The sequence below is a fragment of the Microplitis demolitor genome, chromosome 1, assembly GCF_026212275.2.
Source record: "Microplitis demolitor isolate Queensland-Clemson2020A chromosome 1, iyMicDemo2.1a, whole genome shotgun sequence".
Classification (NCBI taxonomy): domain Eukaryota; kingdom Metazoa; phylum Arthropoda; class Insecta; order Hymenoptera; family Braconidae; genus Microplitis; species Microplitis demolitor.
Window position 1 is genome coordinate 21,210,819 of NC_068545.1, and position 22,971 is coordinate 21,233,789.

Genomic DNA, 22,971 nt, shown 5'->3' on the forward strand with positions numbered 1-22,971 from the left:
TTTTATCTCTATACCATATATTTTTTCTCCAAAGCTCCCACTAAATTTTCACGCAGATTTTTCCATTACACAGTTTTCCGTTTCGTGAATCAATGAGGATAAGGAAAAATTGTAAGTCCAGTATTGTGTTACTCGCGAATATTAAACGGAAATTTCCAGTTTATTATTTTTTTTTTTTTATGTACTTTATGTCTGTGTTCTCAGCCTCTTGACTCTCTCGTTTACTCAGCAACTAGTCGACACATTAATAGATAACGCGTTCCGAGCTGAATTCTATTCCACCGAGACTTCTATTAATATTTCACTTAATCTCTATTTCATTATCTGATAAGTATATATAACTGTCTCTCATATTCATGCATCAACTATCAGGCAAACAATTAATTCATTTAAATTAAATATTTAAAATATTCTACACCAATTTTTCGTCTGTACTAAAATACGGAATAATAAATCGATCGTTGAAAGCTTTCTTGAGGTCACGATGCTTCTGACAAAAAAAAATTATCTGAAAACCACATCATAAAATTCTTTATTTAATATCAATAATTAATAATTAATAACTCTTGGAAAAAAGTTTTAAAGATTAGATCCTGCTAAAGACGACTTAAGTTAAAAAATTTATTTTTAACTTCTATTCCAGTTTTTCAAAAGTACATTGTCTTACATAAACTTCTTAAAAATATATAAAATATTTTTTTATATTGTCTGTTTAAAATTTCAAAAATATTCCTGTAAAATAATGAACGGAATTTTTTTCTAGACAGTAATTATACTTTGACCCAATTGCACCAGAAGGTATGAATGATCCGGCAGTGATCAATGTCTCAGTAGCATTTTAACTTGGGGGCTTAGAGATGTATAAAAATGTATAAGTTCTAGTTTGTGTGCCAAGCCTGCGCTATGCAAGCCCACAATATACATACTCTACGCTTCTGTGTAATAACAAGAAAAAAAAGCGCACAAAAGAAAAAAAGCTCATGATCTTCACCCCCTTCGTCGGGGATACTCTAGTATATCGTCCAGTACGACTCGGTCTATTCAACTATCACGTTATCTCGTTATCGTCTTATGATCAATAAACATTGATATTGTACACTATATATATTATATATTAAATACTATATATCTATCAATATCACTGTGATCGATATTTGTCAAATAATTCTTCAAGTGTTTGATGTTAACAGATCTTTATCTATATGATACTCATATATATTATTATAACACTCAACAAATTATTAATAGATGAAATTTTGTAAGTTAAGTTTCGTGCTCTACTTGGGTCCAGTTTTCATCAGTTTTAAATTTTTGAGGAATATCTCAAGTACTCGGTTACTTGTTATGATGAAAATCATGTTCTGTTAAGTGACCGCGTCTTGTTTTGTTCTATTGGATTATCGATATTATTAGATCTATTTATCTATATATCGTTTTGTCTAGCTAGCTGGTTAGTATACTGCACATATACTCATTACAGCATCACAAGCCCGGTGAGAATACGCGAATAATGTCGCCGAGAGGACGGCGGGGCGCCGACGACGTCGACGTCGTTATGACGCTGTCGAGTTTTCGTTGCGTAAGTGAGTCTGGACGTCGGGTCGTCGCGGCGTCAGTTGATCGAGCGCTGCAAAACCCTTCGGAGTTCGTGAGATCATCTTCGGAATAATTAAAAATTCATATTTTTTCTGTCGGGTAAAAAAATATTTCACCCAATCGTGGGAATCGATTATTAAATATTCTGTTTAATTGATAATTCGTCGAAGGTGATTGAAGATTTAGGGCGTATTTAAATCTCAAGGTTACCGGGTCAATGGTAGGTCACCTCACTGCGACTGCAGAGAGTCTAGATTCTGTGTCCTTGACCTACTTTTCGACTATTTATGTTTTTTATTCATTTATTTGTTTGTTAATTTGTTGAATACTTTTTAATAATGGCGCCCACGTGAGTCCAGTATCACTTTTGCTTTTCATCTGGAAAATACTTTTTCTCAGGGTCAATGCCACATGTAACTGTCATTAGACGCGTGCGCCTTAGCTATCACGTAATATTTTAAGCCTGCATCTCATTGTTTTATTTTTTATTTAAATATTATTATTATCGCAACCGACACAATATTATCAAGAAAAATATGAAGAAGCACTTATCGATTATCCTTTCGGATTACATCAGACTTAATTAAATCATATATTGGCACTTGAATAACAATTTAATACCCGGAACTTTTAATGATAAATAAAAATTTCCATTATTATGTTCATTGTTGTGTCGTAATAAATTTTTAATTTCGAATAATTGAGTTTTCCTCAATTTTAAAACAATTAATTACGCTGAGGAAAAAAATTGAATTCAAAATAACTTGTTTACTTTACTGATAAAATTCAAAATAAAAAAAATTTTGTTAAATTGAAGTATAATAGTGTTAATTGTAATAGCAATTATTTCAATTTAATTGTAAATTTCGATGAGCAATTAATTTTTGTTACAATTAAGGACGTTCTTGTGCGGCTCGTGAGAGAATGAGGGCTGACTGTTTCAAATTTAAATACGAGGCTATTAAATTTTTGAAAATATCTCAATAATTTTAAAATAATTTATCAATTGTTTTGAACTATCAAAAATATTTATGAAACAGTTATTGTAAAAAATGGAAATTCTTAATTAGACATTACTTTGACTTCGATTTTTTTGTCATAAAAAACCCGACATTATTGTAATTTTTAAATCTCAATACATACATATTTATGTCAATATATGATTAACACACATCATGCATGATAATAATAAGAATAATTATGGCAATGTAAGAAATGATAATGGTTCTTTTAAAAAGAAACTTGTTTAATTACTTGTGATTAAACAAATAACTTAAATATGTTGACAGTTTAAAAATAACCTCTAAAAATTTTATGGCCTCCTTTGTCGATGTTTACAAGCATGCTTTTTTTTCATCGTGCGCCGTCGCCGGTTTTTAAAATGGCTAATGACGTGACGTCATAATTTCAGTTTTACAAACTATAATTATTAATAAATAATTCAAATCATCGATAACACTATTTTTTTACAACGATCATATCATTAACCTAAATTAAAGAATATTTTGAAACATTATTTGTCCCTTTGTCTATTCTAATAATATTTTTTTAATAAAGTTGAAACATAAAAAATTATAGTTTCCCATAAGACTCTGTGTTAAAACTTTGATTTTTAATCGTTAATAACTTTTTCAAATGATCGATAACATACACTGAAATTTTTAATAACGATAATAATTGATTAATTCTTGCCAAATTATAAAATTCGAATTATTCGAATTATCTGATAGCAAGCCTCACGCAAAAATGTCCCCAAGTAAATATTTTTTTGGCACTATCAGTAAATAAATACATGAATTAAAATTTTTTTCGTGAAAATATACATCGTTCTCTTTGAGTGCACATATGTTAATAAAAATTTTTTATCTCACATAAATATCTTAATTGAGGTAATTAAATTAAGTTGAAAAATTTATCAAGCGAGTGGATTTTTCCAAAGTCATAGCTCATCAAATATGCATAATACTTAAAACTATTAATTTTATAAATCTTTTTATTGCTCAATATGTTTGTCATACACACATAGATATTTAAATGTATAAGAATTAGTACAGCCATCTGATACAACAGCTTGATAACAAAAAGAAATAAATATCGTTTAGTAATAAAATTTATTTGTTGGGGGAAACGTAATTGTTTTTTAATATTATCTAGTAAGTTCAACGGCGCGAAAGTCGTTACCGGAAAGGTATAAAAGATACGTTGATGATCAAGTATCCTCAGTGATTCGGAACGCGAGCGGGTATGACTATACATTTATTATTATCGTTAAAATAGTTTTAGAAAAAAATATATAATTTTATCATTTGTAAATAATAAAAGTATCATTTTTTTTCTTAACTAATCTTCGTTAGAATCGTTAAGTAGAATAACTTAATTATTTTATCGGTTTTTGTTTACTTAAGACAGAGGTTTTACGTGCACATCATTATACTATTTGGAGTTCATTGATCGGTGAATTTATGCTGGACGATCCGAATCAAGTGATTTTAACGCAATTGCGGACAGAAATAACAGCTATTTATATAAGACAGTTTCTGTGATTTGTGATTATTGTTAATTTGTTGAATAATAAATAATTTTGAAAAATTTACTGTGATAAAAGTCTGCGGTGATCGTGAATAATTTCGCGAACTAGTTTACGTTAATAAAGTTCTCAAAGTAAAACGGCAGGACACTTATGAAGGGGTCCGTCGTTGCAACGAGATCCATTGCTGAGCTTATTAAGCATATTTGGGATATTGATTGGAAACAGTAGTAATAATAAGGTAAACAATTTTATTAAATGAAAAAGTTATTTATTTTTTGTAAAAAAAATTTTTAAGATACGTGACTACCTTGGAAAGCTAAACAATACAACATTTTCAAGAACTTTTTTTTATCAGGCCCTGTTCAAAATGTTGTTAGAATTAGGATATTTGAAAGGAGAAGTCCAGTGACATAAAGATGATTTAGTTTTATTTATATAAGTATATTTAAAGTGTAAGAATGGCGCGAATGTTTCGTTAAAAATATTTGAAGCAAAAAGACACAAACTACAAGTATGATAATTAACAATGATCCGCACAAATGTCAGAAGGACACTGTCTGTAGTCCCTTTCTTTTGGTGAGACCCATGTACTGAGGGCGCCAAAGGGTCATTTAACTGACCGAGTTACCATATTTCAGGTAACTCTGCATCTACGATGCTGGTATCATTATTATACTTCAACAGATATTACAATGATTTTTTTAACTTGCATTTGAAGCTTATAGAGTACAAAAATACTTAAGTTTCTTTGAAGTCTCTTTTTAAAAACTATTCAGGAGGCGCCAAAATCGAGGCCTCAAAAAAGTGGTATTCTATGGCGGACAGTTAATCTCAGGATTGATGAATTTGAAAAAAAAAAAAAAAAAAACGACATCTTCTTAACAGAGGTTCCTTACGTGACAATCCACCACAATTAGCCAAAAATAAAATGGCGGATGTTTGAAAAAAAGTTTAAAAAAACAGCCATGTTTTTCACTATTCTGCTAAAAAAAAATTTCATCATTAGTTTTTTTTTTTGGTAAAATGTGGTGTATTGTGATACAAAACATCTTAACGAACGAAACAAGACCAAGACGTCGAAACCGATCGAGTAATTTCGGAGATAAACTGTCCGCCATTTGAAAAAAAGTAGTTTCGAGAAAAAGGCATTTGAAGTTTTTACTTGCAAGCATAGAGTGCGGAAATGCGCTCATACTTTCACAAATTTCTTTATGTTAGAATTCGAATTTAAAAAAAATAGATTGAGAAAATGCAAAAAAAATGAATTAGTTGAAATTTATAAGGCGGTCAAGTAACTTAAACTATTTCGTAAGCTAATTTTGTTTGCCAAAGTGTGTTTGTGATTATCTGTATTTACCGATTAATAGACTACTCGGAAGTGGAGATCGTGATAGAAAGAATCCTTATGAGTGTCAGTAGAGCAGTAGACTTGCCGCTAATCGGATAATCCGGAGTCTTTAGTCCTTGGCGAAGTAGACGATTTTAATTTTCTCTTCTTCCTTTAAAAGCTCCCCATTGGGCTGTCGGATACCTCGGGGCTGTGGCAGGTCAAGTAGACGCTTTTAAAGGGATGAAAATCAAGTTCTCTGTTTCACTGACATAACTTCCATTCAAAACTTTATTTATCTCCTTCTCTATTACTCTTCTCTTTCTATTTTTCTGTATATCAAGCCCCTCTTCATCAGAATAAGATAAAACCGAGTGTAAGCGCTACTATATCTTTCTTAGCATACAAATTCTTTTTCTTATTTTCTCATCTCTCTTACTTTAATCACTTTAATCTCGTAATCTTTTATTTCCAGTTAACTATTGTTTTATTTTAACATAATCTTATTTCAATCTTTTGTACATAATTTTTAAAAATCAAATAAACCTTTTTCTTTATTTAATTAAATTTAAAAAATTATAATATTGCAATTTTTATTTAAATTACCAATTTATCATTTTTATTATCAGATTGTCATAAATTTTTTTAATCATAAAGAGAAATTTTGGAGATAAAAAAAATTATTATTAATTTAATATTAAATTATGTTTTGTAACAAATTGTTTTATACAGATAATAGTATATATTTTTATCAATTCTATTTTATAAATAAATTATTCGGTAGATCCTATGATAAAAAAAGTATAAAGTTCAAAATTTGTCACCAAGTACTGGTTTTTATTTTTTATATTTTATGCCTCATTCTCTCATGACTATAATAAAAATAAGTAAATCTAGTCAAGACATGATGGTCATTAATATCGATTTCTTTATCTCGTTTATTTTTATTTTGATCACGTTTCCGGTACTACAACTAATAATACAATAAAAATAGATACGTTAGAACAAAAAAAAAAAATTCTAATCAGAAGTCGCGGTGACTTGTAATTCGAAGTAATAATATTTTATATATTTATTTAATCATATTGATTTTAATGATATTTTTATTTTAATCTCTGTTAACTAGATTCCGTACACTGTAAAAAACAAGAGTGAATTCGGAGTGATGACAAATTTTATGCAAATCTGAATTCATTCCGAATCGAATTTTTAATATTAAAATAAATCCCAAGGGAGAGAGAGTTTATTTTAATATTAAAACTCTGAATTGGAATGAATGGGGATTTAAATAAAATTCAGATCACAGTAAAAACTAAGCCCCTATTTACTCCACATTCGGAGTGATTTTTTTTTTAAATTCCAAAACTCTGAGTGTCGGAGTGAACTCGGATTCAAATAAAATCCATAATCACTTCGAACAGACTCCTGATTTTTTTCAGTGGATCATCAAATCATAATTTAGTAGGCAATTTTTTTTTTTTATTATTTTTTTTTATTAAAATAGAAACCGTTTTATTATAATTTGATCTTGTCGGCTATCGTACTCTTTTTTGCTCATAATCGTTATTACTGCGATTATCGTACCATACACGTGACAGTGGTCAAAGAGTACGTCAAAGCCTTTTCCCACAAGGACTTTACTCGAAATAAACCTGGCAACAGCACCGACCATGTCATTTTGCAATTGCGAAAATGCATCGCTGTTAGAGAAAGCGATGATCTTTTGTGCGCCTGTAAAGTCCTTCCGTTTATTCTCGTCTCTAAAATAAATATTATTATTATTATTATTATTTTATATTCATTAAAATTTAATTCCATCACTTAAAATATTGTCGTTACATTTTTAATAGTAATATTTAAATTTTATTATTTTATCTCTCAAATAAATTTAATAAAAATATGTAAATATTTAAATATCGTAATTTTTAAAAATTTAATTTAAATATCAAAAAATTAAATGGATTAAATTTAATATAATTATTTAAGTGATAAGTTTTAAATATTAAATCAGGTTAAAAAAAAAAAAGTTAAAATTTTAATTGTAATTAAAATATGAATAATTAAATTAAGTTTAAAACCTTAACCTTATTGTACTTTGTTTGTTAACACTTTTAGATGAATAATTGTGCACTTACTGCCATAGAGTTTGACCCAGAAACTAATCTAAAAATAATAGTTGTTGTCTCTTTAGAGTTCTCGTGCGAGCACTCATCAAGTCCCATCTAGATAAATTGCCAAAGAAAGACAGAGAGATTTTGATTGAAGATAAAGAAATTGATGACAGATATCAGTTTTTAAAAACACTGGGAATTCCCATTTTTAATATTTATTTATTTATTCTCTCTTATCTTAAATCATATAAATATATCTAAATATCGATACAAATAAATAAATATTAATCATCTGATAAACCAATTAATTATATAAATGTGTAAAGTGAATCTGATGAAATAGAATTAAAATATTTAAATATTTTTCATAATTTTATATTTTTATGGAAAGTTTTGAGACGAAAATTGTTAAATTTACGCTGCCCTCAGCATTGAGATGTTTCACTATATGAAATGGCGAACGTCGACTCGGTGTCGAGGGTTTACCCTACGGATTACCACATCCCGGATAATGTCCACTATAGAAGTTAGTTTTCCTCGGCTCATGATAGAGTTCTGAGGATTTAAAGTATCTAACACAGTCAGAGCCCCAGACTCGAAAATTAACTATAAACCCAGGATTTTACATTTGACAAAACCATGAGGCTTGTAAAGTCTGTCCCATGTTGTAACTTTTTTTCCTGTAATAAAATTTTACGCACTAACAAACTAGAATTATTTTAAAAAAACTTTTTTATTAAAAAAAAAAAAAAAAAAAAAAATAAAAAGAAAAAATTATATTTCAAAGAGAAAAGTGAAAACCTTTGATATGTTTTTTTTTTCTTCTCTTTTTTTTAATGTCAAGTACTGAAATGATTATTTTTACAAAGCGTTCAAAGATTGAAATGTTAAATTTACGTTATATAAATTTATGAAAAGAGAAATATAATACATGAATTTGATGCGTTACTACTTTGATCAGCATAAAAAAAAATTTGCTGACGAGATGAAAGAGTGTGAAATAAAAAGTAAAGGAAAAAGGGGGGGGGGAGTGATGAGGTAATAGAGAAATAGAGAGAGAGTGAGAGAGAGAGAGACTTAAAGCAAAAGAAACGCCCGAAACCCATTGACCTAACGAAGTCTTGTCTGAAGAGCTTTTATCACGATTGAAAAAGGGCTCGTGATACTTTTTCATTGACGATCTTTGCGAGTCTTCTTTATATTACTCAGGTAATAAAAGACTTGAATACGGCAATGGTTTTCAATAGCTTACAAATGGGATTTCAATTTTCATTACTGCCTCCTAAAAAAGCTGAACTTATTTATTGTTACTAATAAATTATCATATATATATATTTATCAAACATTTATTTAATACCTGAAATTTTTTCAGAGTTGTTAACTGAGAATGCGCGATGACGCAGCGAATTTACCAGTGGTCCACGAACCCTCTCGAGGGAGCCCCGCAGAGTATCCAAATGGAGACTCCCAAGTCAAAATCAAATCGTCACGAAAAGATCCCCTTGAGGTGTAAGTAAAACTCAAAATTTGTTTATTTAATAAATTTATCAATTGTATTTTTTTCCTCTCCCTCTCAATCTTAATCTTCTACGCCTTTTCCCTCTTCTTCTCCCTATACTATTTTTCTTATAGAATTTTATTTGTAACAACCTTTCCTAAACTTTGAGTAATATCAAAGTAACTTGTCTCTTGGCCTCCGAGTATTCTGGATCATGTTCCGATCGTAGCTTTGTCGTAAAAGTTTTCCAACAGCAATTATGTCGGTTAATGGATCCCCCGGGGGATTGCGACAGATTTTAACAAAAGAAAAAAGTATTCCACCAACGAAAGAGTAAGAAGTAGAGTAACTTCGACAGCTCCTTGGACTCTCGTGATACTTGCACTTCTCTCAAGAATACGATTGCTCCTCGACTCGTTCCTCTCGAACTCGCGCTTTTCTAGACTCGAGACTTTCGTACTTCAATATTTCTTCATTATATTTTTTTTCCCTCGCAAACTTGCAAGATCCATTGAATGCCTTTCTAGACGTTTATATTTATCATCCTCCTATTTCATAAATTAAATCATCTAAAGGGTCATACCGTCTGCTATTTATTTTCAACTTTTCAATAATTTTTTTTTTTTTTTTTTTAATTATTTAATTACATTTTAAATATTTAACGTCACTATCAATTATAAATACTTTTTTAGTAATAAAAATATTCCAACCGTCACCTCTACATTTATTAAAAATGAATTATTATTTTTAGATTATTGATCTTATTATAAATGTGCCATGACCCGAATGTCAACTTGTAATCCTTCAATTATCCTTATCCTATGCTCTTATTCCCCTGAAATCATTAAATTTATTATAACACTAACTATTACGGGAGGGAGGGACAAAACGGGCTACTTAAGGAAATACCAAGTTTTCGAGGGCTCATATATACTAAACCGTTTTTTTTTTTTTTTTTTAATAATATTCAAAGAAAATAGGAAAAATTTTCAGTTACTGTTAAAACAAAAAAATTTCATTTTTGCGGGCAAAATGTGTACCCTCTAAAAAAGATAAAAAAAAAAATTTCTGGATTTTAATTGAATTTGATTAAGTTAAATTTTTTTGCTAGTTATTTACATGAAGAAAAATTATATTTTGCATGACTATTGGATACAAAAGAAGAAAAACAAATTTTTAATAGTTTTTATCATAAAATAAAAGTAATTGATATTTTTCAACTGATAATTGATTTTTGAAAAAGTTTAACAAAAAAAATTCAAAACAACGCTCAATTATATTTACAAAAGTGATTTTGAAATTTTTAAAAACCATTTAAAATAAAAAATTTTTTTTTTTTTATAAAATTTTGGGGGGACCCCGTTTTGCCTACCCTACACCCTTTTGCCCCTTCCTTTAGTTTCACTATAGGGGAGGGGTGGGCAAAACGGGGTACCCCCAAAATCATATTAAACAATAAATTTTTTCCTAAATGGTTTTTAGACATTCCAAAATCACTTTTGTAAATATAACTGAGTATTATTTAAAATTTTTTTTTGTTACACTTTTTCTAAAATCGAGTGTCAATCGAAAAATGTTAACAACTTTTGTTTTATGATAAAAACTTAAAAAAATTTTTTTTTTCTTTATGTCAAATAATCATGTAAAATATAATTTTTCTTCATGTAAATTAATTAAAAAAAAAAATTAATTTAATCAAATTCATTTAAAACCCAGAATTTTTTTTTTTACCTTTTTTAGGGGGGTACCTAATTTTTCCCGCAAAAATGGAAATTTTTCTTTCAACGGCAACAAAACGTTTTTCTGTTTACTTTGATTATCATAAAAAAAAAAAAAAAGATTTAGTGTATTTGAGTCCTCGAAAACTTGGTATTTCCTTTAGTACCCCATTTTGCCCGATCCTCTATATTTAAATTCATATTTGTACTTATACTAAAAATATGCACGTAACATTACGTGATTAATTAAAAAGTTTAAACGAGCATGTGTGGTACCCGTATATTTCGTTTGCAGACACACAACAAGACAAGGAGAAGGATAAAAAGGAAACTGAATATATATTGAATGATGAGCCAATGTACGAATTAAATATTTGATAGAATATCAATATAAATATATAAAAAAAAAAATATGACGACTAAGTATTTGAGAAAATAATAATGGATCCGATGATATTTTAAAGGAGATCACTATCGATAATTGTACTTTAGTACACACAATTTTTTTTTTAACAAACGACATTTTTTTTTTTTTTGTTACATCAATTTGCATATTAATTAACAAAATACGGTTTGCGTAAATTATCTGACGTGTAAATATGATAAAAATGACTTTTTGTAATGGCTTTAAATTTCTGTGTCCACAGTGAATTTGTTCCGCCGCAGACAAAGGAGGAGAAGCCAGCTCCAGAGGCACCATCTTTACCACCCGTGCCTTATTACAAACTCGTGAGTATCCGATTCCATATACCTCCAATTAACCATATATATATGTATATATATATATGTATAACTTATCTTAACTTAATACTTAACACTGCTTTATACCTGTACGTGATCCAATTTAAGTCTCATTAAATAACAAAAAGCACTTGTTAAATTTATCATGTAGGTTAATTAAATGAAGGTACTTTATTGAATAGAAGGAGTGTAATATTTAGCTATTATGTACATTAATTATTACATTAAAAGGGTTAATTTTATAAGACTAATAATAATAATAATATCGATAATAATTATAATGATAATGAACCGGCTTGTAACGCCTTTGTGATACAGTTTCGATTTGCGACATTCGGCGAGTTGATGTATGTGCTTGGAGGCCTTTTCATGGGCACCATGACGGGCCTGTGTATTCCAATTGCAAATATACAGTATGGTGAGTTCACTACACTTTTGGTGGATCGTAATATGAAGAATCAAACCAGTACACCCACTTACATTATGAAGATGTTTGGTGGCGGAAAGGTCTTGTAAGTTCATATATATTTGATTTTCATTATTAATTTATTAATTTATCGATCTTTTCTGTCTCTATACTAAATATTTCAACTACATATGAAGGTTAAAAAAAGCCCCTATAACTGTTTTATAATAAAAAAAAAAATAATTGAATAATTTAATAAAATTAAAATTTTCAGAAAATAATAACAATTTTACTGAAAACTTTTATAAATTTTTTAATAATTCTTGTCAATTAGTTCTTACTAGAAAACGGTATTATTTAAACGAAAACAGATTATAAAGTAAAGATTAATTTACAGAAGATAATAATTGTAATAAAAAATTAAAACTAATAAATTTAAAAACTTATAATGAAGATCTAAATTACAAAAGAATACTCTAATGTCTATAGACTTTGTTAAAAGTTTTGTTTAAACTTCTTTAACGATCGAAATTAACTTCAACCCGTGAGACGTCTTATTCAAATACTTTAAAAACCAGATATTTTTGTATTTTTTGTTATTTATGTAAATTTAAAAAGTTAACTACAGAGAGAGTATTGTTCATTAACACTTTTACATTCTCATAAATATATTCATATAAAGACCATAAGTAAAAAAATTTATCTCCCCCATTGTGGTAAAAACCCGGAGTTTTAAAAAAATTTTCAAAAATTCTCTTTAGAAGCTTATAAAAGTCTTATTAATATTATAGTAATCTAAATTCAAATTTTGATACCCGTGTAGTAGCAAATTATTTCATGTACTTCGTAAAACATTATGAAAAATAATCACTCACTATTTGATTACATCGTATTTGATATACGTAATACAGCATTAGTGAATGTTGTATTTAAACAACGTAATATCTCTTTTAGAAAAGCATTTTCGCAATTATATATAAAATAATAATATCGTCATCAGTTCTAGCATTATATACATTTAATAGTATATATATTTTGTAGAGGACCTAATGCAACGGATATAGAGAGAATGAATGCACTGTATGATGACTCAGTGGCCTTTGGCGTATCCTGCGCAGCTCTATCGACACTACAATTTATCTTCGCGATATTTACAGTGGATCTTTTGAATGTCGCCGCTTTTCGTCAAATTCACAGGATCCGACGTATGTTTTTACAGGCAGTACTGAGACAGGATATGGCTTGGTACGACACCAATACATCGACCAACTTTGCCAGCAGAATTACTGAGTAAGTTTTTATTGAATAAATACTGTCTATTTATTTAGACCCGATCCTTTCTAACTAATCCTTGTTCCTTGTTTCTTCTTCCTTATTCCTATTAGTACTGTGTCTGATATTGATATTGATACTGACATTAATACCACGAGTTGGAGGACAATGACACGTTATATACATTGCTCAGATAGACTAAATACAAGAGAAATGCCTGAGGGATGTTTAAACTGGCGTCGTGGCGAATGAAAACGAGAAGAGGGACAGAGGGACAGAGGGGCTGAGTAAGAGCAAAGTTCAGGATGCGAAAGAGCAACAGGTGGCTTAGAGTTAGTTGGAAACCCGAAAATCTTGTCTCCACTTGTGTGTCCTCTTTACCTTTAGCTTCTCTTGTGCTTCACTTGTCTTGTGCAGCTTCTGTTGCCTCTCGAGGTAGAATGAGAACCGAGATAGCGACCAAGCGAATAGAAACGATGAGTGAGAGAACAAGACTGACCGACTACCAACCGAAATCATGTTCTCGACGTCAATATCATCCCTGTTAGTTTCTATCGTTTAGCTTTAATCAACCTTTACTAAAGCAAACGTTATTCCCTTATCACTGAACTCGCTTGCCCGTGACTCGTGTCATTCACTGTTCTCAAATTCACTTCTTCACTCTTTTTACCGGATTACAATCAGCTTGACTGGGCAAACTCGTTGTACTGATGATCAAAAAGATCTTTACGTCAAAGTAGTGATAAAACGTATCACTCGTCTTCTGTATTAATCAAGTTAATAACTTACTACATCAATATTTCCTATTGATCTTTTTCTACATCTATATCTAGGCGGAGTTAAAATGAGTCCATTTTTTTTTCTGAAATGTTTCACACCGACACTACCCCTTAAGTTGCCCTTCAGCAGTCGAATTACAATAAATTTTTTCATTTTCGTTGCGCGAAAAACATTCCGGTTTTCAGGTACAAAATACTAACTCACATTTCACTACTTTATGTGACAATAATAATAACATACATTGTTTAAAAATTTTTTTCAGGGATTTAGATAAAATGAAAGAAGGAATTGGTGAAAAATTAGGTGTCTTTACGTATTTAATGGTCTCATTTGTATCATCAATAATAGTGTCCTTTTATTATGGTTGGAAGCTTACACTAGTGGTACTGAGTTGTGCACCAGTAATTGTCATTGCCACAGCGATCGTAGCCAAGGTCCAGAGCTCACTTACTGCATTAGAATTGACGGCCTATGGTCAAGCGGGTAGTGTAGCTGAAGAGGTTCTTGGTGCGATTCGTACGGTAGTGGCATTTGGTGGTGAAAAAGTTGAAGTTGATCGTTACACTGCCAAATTAGTACCTGCTGAAGCGACTGGTATTAAACGTGGAATGTGGTCTGGAGTAGGCGGTGGTATTATGTGGTTTATTATTTATCTGAGTTATGCAGTCGCATTCTGGTATGGTGTACAGCTAATTCTAGATGACCGCCCGAAAGAAATAAAAGAATACACACCAGCAGTATTGGTTATTGTCTTCTTCGGTGTACTTGCTGGTGCACAGAACATGGGACTAACTTCGCCACATCTCGAAGCTTTTGCTGTGGCTCGTGCATCTGCGGCCACTGTCTTCCAAGTGCTTGATCGTATTCCGACCATTGACAGTCTGAGTACTGAAGGCCAGAAGCTCGCCAGCGTTAGCGGGGAAATAGAATTTAAAGACGTCCACTTCAGATATCCAGCACGTAAAGACGTTAAAGTCCTTCAGGGATTAAATTTGAAGATCAGAAACGGAGAAACTGTTGCACTAGTCGGTGGATCGGGGTGTGGTAAATCCACGTGTCTTCAGCTTATTCAACGTCTCTATGATCCTCTACAGGGACAGGTATGTATCATCTCTTAGTTCGAAATAAAATATATAAATATGGGTCAAGTTGATCAGCCCAGACCGTGCGATTAGTTAATATTTTTTTTTGCATAGTAGATTTTAACTCAATTATTTTACTGAAAACTGAAAAAAGCTGGCACTAAACTAAAAAATTTAAATTAGCTACACTATCCAAACTGATGAACTTGCTATATATCTTGTCTACAAACTACCTAAGCCTTTTTAAACAAGAAAATAGTTTTTTTTCCCAAAAATGGTGTCTTTTAATCCCGGATTTTTCTCTACATATATGTGTATATATTTTTTTTATTAAATACCAACTGCATTGATAAGTTTTCCAAAAGTAACTTTAAGAGTAAAAATGTAAATATATATGAAAAAATATTACCTGACACCTTTTTATATTAAAAATTTTTTTATGGATATTCTTTTTACTGTATTTTATATGACCCCGTCGTCGTAAGACTTAGATAATAACGTTTTACATCATCACTTTTTACGACTTAACATACTCACAGTGAGAATCCAAACATTTGCATACATTTAATTTTGATATATATATGTATACAAAAACAGGATTTGATCTTAACTGCTGATTGCATTGGAATTTATATAAGTATTAGTTTTAAAGTATTAAATTGTACCTGCGTTGATACAAGATTCTGATAATTACGATGATTCCAGGGCACAACTGTTGCGAAATTACTCGTTAGTTAAAATTATTTATCTTCAGTGTTTACTCTACACGTCTTATATATGTTTTAACAGGTAATGTTAGATGGAGTTGACATATCCAAACTAAATGTCGCATGGATGCGGTCGCACATTGGTGTAGTTGGCCAAGAACCTGTGCTTTTTGATACAACCATAAGAGAGAATATACGATACGGTAATGACAGTGTCACAGAAGAGGAGATGATTAAAGCAGCTAAGGAAGCTAATGCACACGACTTCATTAGTAAATTACCAGAGGTGAGATAACATATATATATGAGTATAACTTTACGTAATTCGAATCGTTTATTTAACCAAGCTGCTGAAACTATTGATATATTTACTTATCCTTGATCCTTCCTTGTGCAATTAAATGTATGTATTTTATACTTATTTATCTCGAGACAGATTATTCACCAGCAACCACCATAATTATACTTGTCAAAACGTTGTGAACGACTGTGGAATACTCACGGAAGCTAATTGATTCTTGTTGACACAACTCCCAGCTCCCCAAAGACAGTTGTTAAATTTAGGTATACCTAATGGGTTACATGAGTCATGAGTACGATAAATCACTCGGTTAGATTATCAAAACGTGCTGATACTATTGATTGGACTTGTCAACGGTTATAATTAACTTGTTATTTACATAAACATTACATTTCAGTATTTAAATGTTATCATTAATTGTTTTATTTATTGCCAACAATATAACAATATATTAATTAATAATTTTTCGATCCTGAAATCGAGATTCCCTGAGTGCCGTAATATTTTATCATAATTAAATTTAAAAATTTTATATGTAATGCACACTAAAAAGAATAATTTATGTATCAAGTCTATATGGAAAAATAGTTTAATGAATGTCTCTGGTCTGTTTATTTAAAACTAATATGATGATCAATATTAAAATTCGTGTTCAGTGGAGTTTATAGTGGTTGCGGGCTCTACAATTCTCAGGGTTAATCAAACAAACCCCCATTTTCGGTGATAGCAAATTGTTGAAAAGCGAGAGATCCGGGTGGTGAACACTTGTCTCTTCTCTTTGTCTAGCTTTCTATTTCTCTCTCTCTCTTGCTTTTCACTCATCACTATTCACTATTCACTATCTACTGTTTATCCTCATACTGTCGACTAGCATGTACGATAACTCATGTTAATTTTCATCTCGTGCCCAATTTACGAGTTTACTGTGAATGAATTTTAAGTGTTAATGGGATGATAATTCCTATTTAATCGGTAACACATTTATTAATTATTGTTTTATTTACGCGATGATATTGCGATTTCATTGTAAATTTTGTAATATCAAAGTTCTCAATCATAAATTTATTAATAATGACGTCGTTAATTATTATGTTACAGGGTTATGACAGTCCTGTTGGTGAACGCGGATCGCAATTATCAGGTGGACAGAAACAAAGAATAGCAATAGCCCGCGCGTTAGTCCGTAAGCCGAAAATTTTGATTTTGGACGAGGCGACATCTGCGCTAGATCTTCACAGTGAAGCAACAGTACAACGTGCACTTGACGCAGCTGCCAAAGGCAGAACAACAGTTGTTGTTACTCATCGGCTCTCGACAATCACAAATGCCGATAGGATTGTCTTCATTAAGGATGGACAGGTGGCTGAAATGGGAACACATGAGGAATTACTTGCATTGGGAAAACATTATCACGGATTAGTGTCTGCTGATGCCAGTGAAACTGCCAAAGGTTTATAAATTATTGTTAGAAAATAATTAATTTCCAGGCTTATGATTATTTGATAATTATTATTTTTTGACACGAATTGTATTGCTTACAAGAGGTCTAAAATATTATTTAAATATTTTTGTAAAAGCTAGCCCGAGTCAAAAACAAATTCGAATTTAAGTCTCAAAGTTCTCAATGACGTTTTTGAGGATCAATTTGGAATTTTAAGATTGAAAACAGTATAGAAAGTTTTCCTAGTTTAGTCATCAAAGTAGTTACGACCAATTTTACCAATTGAGGACTAAATTGGAATAACATAATCTGGATTAGAGCCTCAAAATATTCAAAACATAAAGGAATAATTTTATCTGCTTTTGAACCTCAAAAGTCTTCATATTCGACGTATTCTCTCCCTTCCCTTTTCTATCTAAAATTTTTAAAAGTCCGAAATATAACTTTTCATTCGTTGAGGATTTTGAGGTCTTAGTTATAATTTAAAATCGATAAATCATTTGCATTTAGACCTCATAGTTCTCATTGAGGATATTAAGTTCTAAAGTAGAGTTACTGGACGGTAAATAAAACATCAAAGGAATCGAGGCTTTTGAGGACTAAACTAGAATTTATTTTTCGATTCGGAAGTTCATAGATTTCAAGTCATAAAAAAAAGTATTCTGTACTTTGTTTTTAAATGAATAACTATTGAGATATTTGGAGCTTAAAACTTAAAGAATTAGTTGTAGAAATTTAGAGTTTGAACCGATGAGAGCTAACGCATGCCAATTGTTTTGTGTAGCTAAAGCAACAGCAACTGCGGCAAAAAGTACAGTGCCAGTTAAACCAAAAGCCAAACCACCATTGAAAAAACAGTTCTCAACATTGTCAATGCATTCACATCGTTTGTCACTGGCCGGCGCATCTACAACTTCTGAAGAAGAACTCGATGAGCATGAAAAAGCTTACGAAGCACCCATGGGAAGAATCTTCGGGCTCAACAAACCTGAGTGGCCATTCAATTTAATTGGTAAATAGCAGCGAAATATACTAATAATTTATAAGATAACATTATCTTGTAAATGTATAAAATGATTAATTAAACATTGGCATAAATTTAAATAGGTTGTCTAGCAGCAGCAACAGTTGGTGCATCATTTCCAGCGTTTGCCATGTTATTTGGTGATGTCTATTATGTCTTGGGTTTAGAAAATCCGGATGAAGTTCGCGAGAAGACAGTTACATTCTCAATTTACTTTGCCGTCGTCGGAGTGGTGACTGGAATAGGAACCTTCTTGCAGATGTACATGTTTGGATTGGCTGGTGTACGAATGACTGCGCGTATACGTAAAATGACATTCTCGGCGATATTGAAACAAGAAATGGGATGGTACGACGAGGATACAAACAGTGTGGGTGCATTGTGCGCTCGTTTGTCATCAGATGCGGCAGCTGTTCAAGGAGCAACTGGGAGTCGTATTGGTGCTATTCTTCAGGCAATGTCAACACTGGTACTTGGAATAGGTTTATCAATGTACTACTCGTGGAAAATGACATTAGTGTCTGTGATAACAATACCCCTAGTACTTGGATCAGTGTTTTTTGAAGCTCGGATAATGGGTGGTCAAGGTTTACAAGAGAAGAAAAAAATGGAATGTGCGACTCGAATAGCAGTCGAAGCTATTTCTAATATTCGTACTGTTGCGAGTTTAGGTAAAGAACGCGCTTTTCTTGAGCGTTATTGTATTGAGTTAAACCATGTTGCTGAAGCCACAAGAATCAGGAATCGTCTACGTGGTCTTGTATTCTCATGCGGGCAGACAATCCCTTACTTTGGGTATGCTCTCAGTCTCTATTATGGTGGTTATCTTGCGGCCAGAGAAGATCTAGCCTATCAGGATGTGATAAAGGTTTCCGAGGCACTGATCTTTGGTTCGTGGATGCTCGGTCAGGCACTTGCTTTTGCTCCCAATTTCAACACCGCTAAAATATCCGCTGGTAGAATATTTAGATTATTAGATCGAGTGCCGGAAATTATAACACCGCCAGAATTGGAAGGTAAAGATTCTGACTGGAAGGCTGATGGTTTGATACAGTTTTCAAAAGTCGAATTCCACTATCCGACGCGTTCGGAGCAACAGATTCTTCGCGGTCTCAATCTTATTGTTAAGCCTGGGCAGATGGTAGCGCTTGTGGGTCAAAGTGGATGCGGTAAATCAACGTGCATTCAATTACTTCAGCGTTTGTATGACCCGCTTACTGGCAGCGTTACATTGGACCGTCGAGATATCACATCAGTATCTTTGTCCGCTCTACGTGCGCAGTTTGGTGTTGTAGGTCAAGAGCCAGTGCTGTTCGACCGCACTATCGCTGAAAATATTATGTACGGTGATAACAATCGGGTTATCACGATGGATGAAGTTATTGAGGCTGCAAAAAAATCTAATATTCACAGTTTCATCAGCTCTCTACCTTTGGTAAGATACAAATACAAGGATTCAGTTTTCTTTGATGATAAAATTCATTTATTAATTTGTTGCTGATTTTTTCTGTTTTTACAGGGTTATGATACAAGACTTGGAAGCAAAGGAACGCAGCTCTCTGGTGGTCAGAAACAACGTATCGCTATTGCGCGTGCTTTGGTCAGGAACCCAAGAATTTTACTTCTCGATGAAGCAACATCCGCACTTGACACGCAGAGTGAAAAGGTCAGTGTATTTTTAAAACTATTTTTATTTAAAAAATTTTAGTAAATTAAAAAAGTAAGAATTATAATACAGCATAGAATTTATTGTGTTGATGAAAAAAAGTTACGTATGAAACTTTTTTCTCACTCTGAAATAATTTCAGTTAAAGAAAAAGAGATTTTTAAATGCGGATTTTATGGATCTTTGTGCTGTGTCAGGTCACCAATTAACGAACTGGCAGAAACTCGGTCTTTCGTGAAATAGAATTAAGGGCATTCTAACCCCAGATATACTATCACATTAATGACTTTATACTCGCCATACATTTGATATTAATCTTTGACACGTTACATTATTTCATAAATCCGTTGATAATTAAATTGAAATTATTATTTCTCAATAATTTTATTTTTCATAATATTTTGTGTAAAATAATTATTATATTCAAAGTAAATCTATTTTTCATTACTGAATATTGGGAAAATAAATCAGGACAGTTGACTTAATTAATTGGGTATTGATTAAATGGAGGTCATTTTATTTATAAAATTTTTTCGTATTGCTAACTCTTGAATGTAACTTTGCTTTCCTGCAAAACAAAGGACGTTCTTGCGCGACTTGGGAGTCAAATGAGGGCTAACTTGCAAATTTAGCAAATTAATTTTATTTGAATTAGATTTTTTTGTCATAAGAAACCCGACATTATCGTTATTTTTAAATCTTAATACATACATATATATGTCAATATATGATTGACACACATTATGCATGATAATAATAAGAATAATTATGGCAATGTGAGAAATGATAATGGTTCTTTTAAAAAGAAACTTGTTTAATTACTTGTGATTAAACAAATAACTTAAATATGTTGACAGTTTAAAAATAACCTCTAAAAATTTTATGGCCTCCTTTGTCGATGTTTACAAGCATGCTTTTTTTCATCGTGCGCCGTCGCCGGTTTTTAAAATGGCTAATGACGTGACGTCATAATTTCAGTTTTACAAACTATAATTATTAATAAATAATTCAAATCATCGATAACACTATTTTCTTACAACGATCATATCATTAACCTAAATTAAAAAATATTTTGAAACATTATTTGTCCCTTTGTCTATTCTAATAATATTTTTTTAATAAAGTTGAAACATAAAAAGTTATAGTTTCCCATAAGACTCTGTGTTAAAACTTTGATTTTTAATCGTTAATAACTTTTTCAAATGATCGATAACATACACTGAAATTTTCAACAACGATAATAATTGATTAATTCTTGGCAAAAATATAAAATTTGAATTTTCACCTAATAGTAAGCCTTATGCAAGAACTTCCTCAATCAATATATTTAGATTGTATGTTTTTCTTATTATTATTTTGGGTTGGCAAATAGGTTGTTCAAGCGGCCCTGGATAAAGCTATGGAAGGGAGAACTTGCATTACTATAGCCCATCGTCTGGCGACCATAAGAAACGCGGACGTGATTTGCGTCCTGGAAAAGGGTATGGTCGCGGAGATGGGTACTCACGATGACCTCATCGCTGCAGACGGTCTCTACGCTCACCTTCACGCTCTCCAGGAAGCAGCCATGGAGTAAATTTCCAAGTTCTCGGGGCTCCAATAACAGTTTTATTTAAAAAGTACAATATCCTTTAATTTTTATTCACTTTATCCGTTTTATTTTTTGTCAAACAAACGAGATAAAATGAGAATTCACGAAAAACAAAAGTAACAAGACAATTTATAAATCCCTTTAAAGCTATATTATAACATTAGTTAAATCTCTAGTGTGCGCATTTAATCGTTAGGTAGAAGGTGTGTGAGAGAAGTAAATGAACAATGCACGGCTTAGTCGTTAATTGATGGAGCGCCGGGAACTTTAGGGCTCGTTATACGACTTAATTTTTTTTTTTGCCCGTTTACATTTATCATATCACAAGAATCATGACTACTTTCGTTTTATTATATTTTTTTCTTTACTTCCTTTTTTTTTTGATAAAAACAATAATCCTCAGCTTTTTGGATGATACTTTAATCCCTTCTTAATGTACGATAAGATTTATTTTTATAGTTCTTTAGGTTTTTAAATTAGATTTAACTATTCGACAAAAAAAAAACATGATATCAAGAGTGATCATTTAAGAATCTGTTTAAACATTAACTTTTTATTTAATTATTAAAATAACTGATATTTTTTTTTAACTCTTCTTGATCAATCGGTACTATATTATTAAAATGATAATCAAATTTTTCGTTCTTTTGTTTTGGATACATTTCAATTGCTCTATAAAAGTATTATCTTGATTCGCTTACGAGTTCATGGCAGTCTCGCCAAATATTTAAAAAAAGTTGATAAAAAAAAAAAAATCTATTGAACGATTGTCGAGACGAAACAATTGGAATACTATATGTCTCTCCGTTGACGAATCAATCGATTCTCTAGACAGAAATAGAGTAGTTGCATAAGGTCATGCACCTCGAGTAAAAAGGTTCAATATCTTCAGAAAGTAACCTCATATATTTAACTTTATGTATATATATATATATATATATATATATATATATATATATATATATATATATATATATAATGAAGAACAAAAGAAATCACATATACGCATGCCTTGGATTACGGATTACAGCCTACAGTTTTTACGTTAATATATGAATATATACATATATATATATATATATAAATATATATACGTATAACACATTGTACAGCAACGATTTTTCTTTTAACGAACTATCATGAAATATGTATGAGTCTACAAACAGAGCACGTGAATTCG

At 31.1% G+C, this 22,971-nt stretch overlaps 1 protein-coding gene across 5 annotated transcripts in view; it reads left to right on the forward strand.

Moving 5' to 3' along the window:
* The window catches only part of LOC103571173 (multidrug resistance protein homolog 49), a 38,079-nt gene extending 15,322 nt beyond the window's left edge, over window positions 1–22,757 (forward strand). For all 5 annotated transcript variants that reach the window (XM_053739589.1, XM_053739584.1, XM_014440704.2 and 2 more), the window contains 12 exons: window positions 8,937–9,073; window positions 11,076–11,139; window positions 11,428–11,509; window positions 11,840–12,033; window positions 12,969–13,217; window positions 14,242–15,079; window positions 15,851–16,054; window positions 17,168–17,519; window positions 18,295–18,522; window positions 18,618–19,969; window positions 20,054–20,200; window positions 21,573–22,757. In XM_053739589.1, the coding sequence (XP_053595564.1) occupies window positions 8,959–9,073; window positions 11,076–11,139; window positions 11,428–11,509; window positions 11,840–12,033; window positions 12,969–13,217; window positions 14,242–15,079; window positions 15,851–16,054; window positions 17,168–17,519; window positions 18,295–18,522; window positions 18,618–19,969; window positions 20,054–20,200; window positions 21,573–21,776 (4,029 nt within the window). In that variant the 5' untranslated portion in view covers window positions 8,937–8,958 and the 3' untranslated portion in view covers window positions 21,777–22,757. The remainder of the gene's footprint in view (window positions 1–8,936; window positions 9,074–11,075; window positions 11,140–11,427; window positions 11,510–11,839; window positions 12,034–12,968; window positions 13,218–14,241; window positions 15,080–15,850; window positions 16,055–17,167; window positions 17,520–18,294; window positions 18,523–18,617; window positions 19,970–20,053; window positions 20,201–21,572) is intronic.
* The last annotated feature ends 214 nt before the right edge of the window (window positions 22,758–22,971 follow it).